Source organism: Echinops telfairi, unplaced genomic scaffold, assembly GCF_000313985.2.
Source record: "Echinops telfairi isolate 266 unplaced genomic scaffold, ASM31398v2 ScPeMD7_70;HRSCAF=299, whole genome shotgun sequence".
Classification (NCBI taxonomy): Eukaryota; Metazoa; Chordata; class Mammalia; order Afrosoricida; family Tenrecidae; genus Echinops; species Echinops telfairi.
Window position 1 is genome coordinate 60,438,942 of NW_022103968.1, and position 1,501 is coordinate 60,440,442.

Sequence of the window (1,501 nt, forward strand, 5' to 3'; positions counted from 1 at the left end):
CGGCCCCTGGCAACCACTAATCAATCTGCTTTCTGTCTTTTTGAATTTAACTATTCTGGTTATGTTGTGTAAATGAAATCTTTAGGATCTGGCATGTTTACTTAGCGTAATATTTCTCAGATTCCTTCCTGTATTATTTAGTTTTTTGAATGAATTTTCTTATAATTAAATGCTAACTTTTAAGTACACATTTGCTACCTTTTTACAGACTTATACGTGAGTATAACCCAAGTCCCTGGAAAGATAAATAATATTGCCACCATCCCAGAAAATTCCGTATGCTCCTTCCAGAGGCAACCATTGCTCTGTTTTTGCTCAACATAAATTAGTTTTACGTGTTCTCAAACCTCACATAAGTGAAATCATAACTGTACGTACTCTGTTGTTATGTCAGACTGGTTATTTCCAATCGCTGAATACTCTCCTTTGTTTAAGGAATCCTTATACACAGTCTGTTACTCAGTTTGACTCTGCTTTGAAGGGCTTTTCAGGGAGCCCTGATGGCACTGTCGGGTAAGCGTTGGATGACTAATTATTGCAAGGTCATCTGGCAAACCCACCAGTCTGTCACTCAGCAAGAGAAAGATGAGGTTTTCTGTTTCTGTAATGATAGCCTTAGAAACCCTATATAGGATTGCTCAGAATGAGAATTGACTGAGTGATAGTGGGTAGTGATACTGTCTGAATATACTGTAATTTATTTATCCTTTTATGTACTGAGAAGCATTTTTATATTGCCTTCTAAGTGGAGATAGAGAGAGTTTCTGTCATATAATCTCCCAGGAGGGCCAATGTAAAGAAAAAGTATTTTTAAAGATATTTTAATGAGACATGTGTTTGATATTTTCTTTCTTTAAAGCATCTGGCCATCCAGTGCCATTGGTCTCAGAGGCCAGCTGTTATTGGAGATGTCCTTCAAGTCTATAGTGGATCTGAAGGGAGGGCTATTATTTTCTGTGAAACGAAGAAGAATGTAACTGAAATGGCCATGAATCCACACATAAAACAGGTAATTCTTTTTGGGTTTTTTTTTTCCCCCCGCCCCTGCTATTAGAGCTTATAGGGATGAGTCACTGAGCAAAAATTCTGTCTTTTGTGGACCTGGTTTGAAAGCCATTCTCAAAATTGAATCTACTTTAGAAGCTATTATAGCCAATCTCAATGATATGTTAAATCAGGATTAAATTCCACTAATTTTCATCAGTTTTTAAAGACTTAGAAAATGTGATCTTGAAAATACAAAGACTAAAACAAAATGAGATCCTATGGATATGATTGGGTGGTATGCATGATATTTTAGAGTCTGTGTTAGAAAAAGAATCACTAGTACTTATTAAATGAGTTGATCTCAGTATTAAATATATGTATCTATTTAAATATATATAATAAACATTTTCGAACACGCAATTCCAAACATGCACAAAATAGTGCTATAAACCCTTATATATTCATCTTCCAACTCCAGCGTTTATTAACATGTTATTTTATGTATAAATATTAC

General features: G+C 34.8%; 1 protein-coding gene across 1 annotated transcript in view; it reads left to right on the forward strand.

Moving 5' to 3' along the window:
* The window catches only part of DDX50 (DExD-box helicase 50), a 42,606-nt gene that overhangs the window by 18,303 nt on the left and 22,802 nt on the right, over window positions 1–1,501 (forward strand). The window contains exon 8 of the mRNA XM_004701384.2: window positions 860–1,009. Coding sequence (XP_004701441.1) covers window positions 860–1,009 — 150 coding nt within the window. The remainder of the gene's footprint in view (window positions 1–859; window positions 1,010–1,501) is intronic.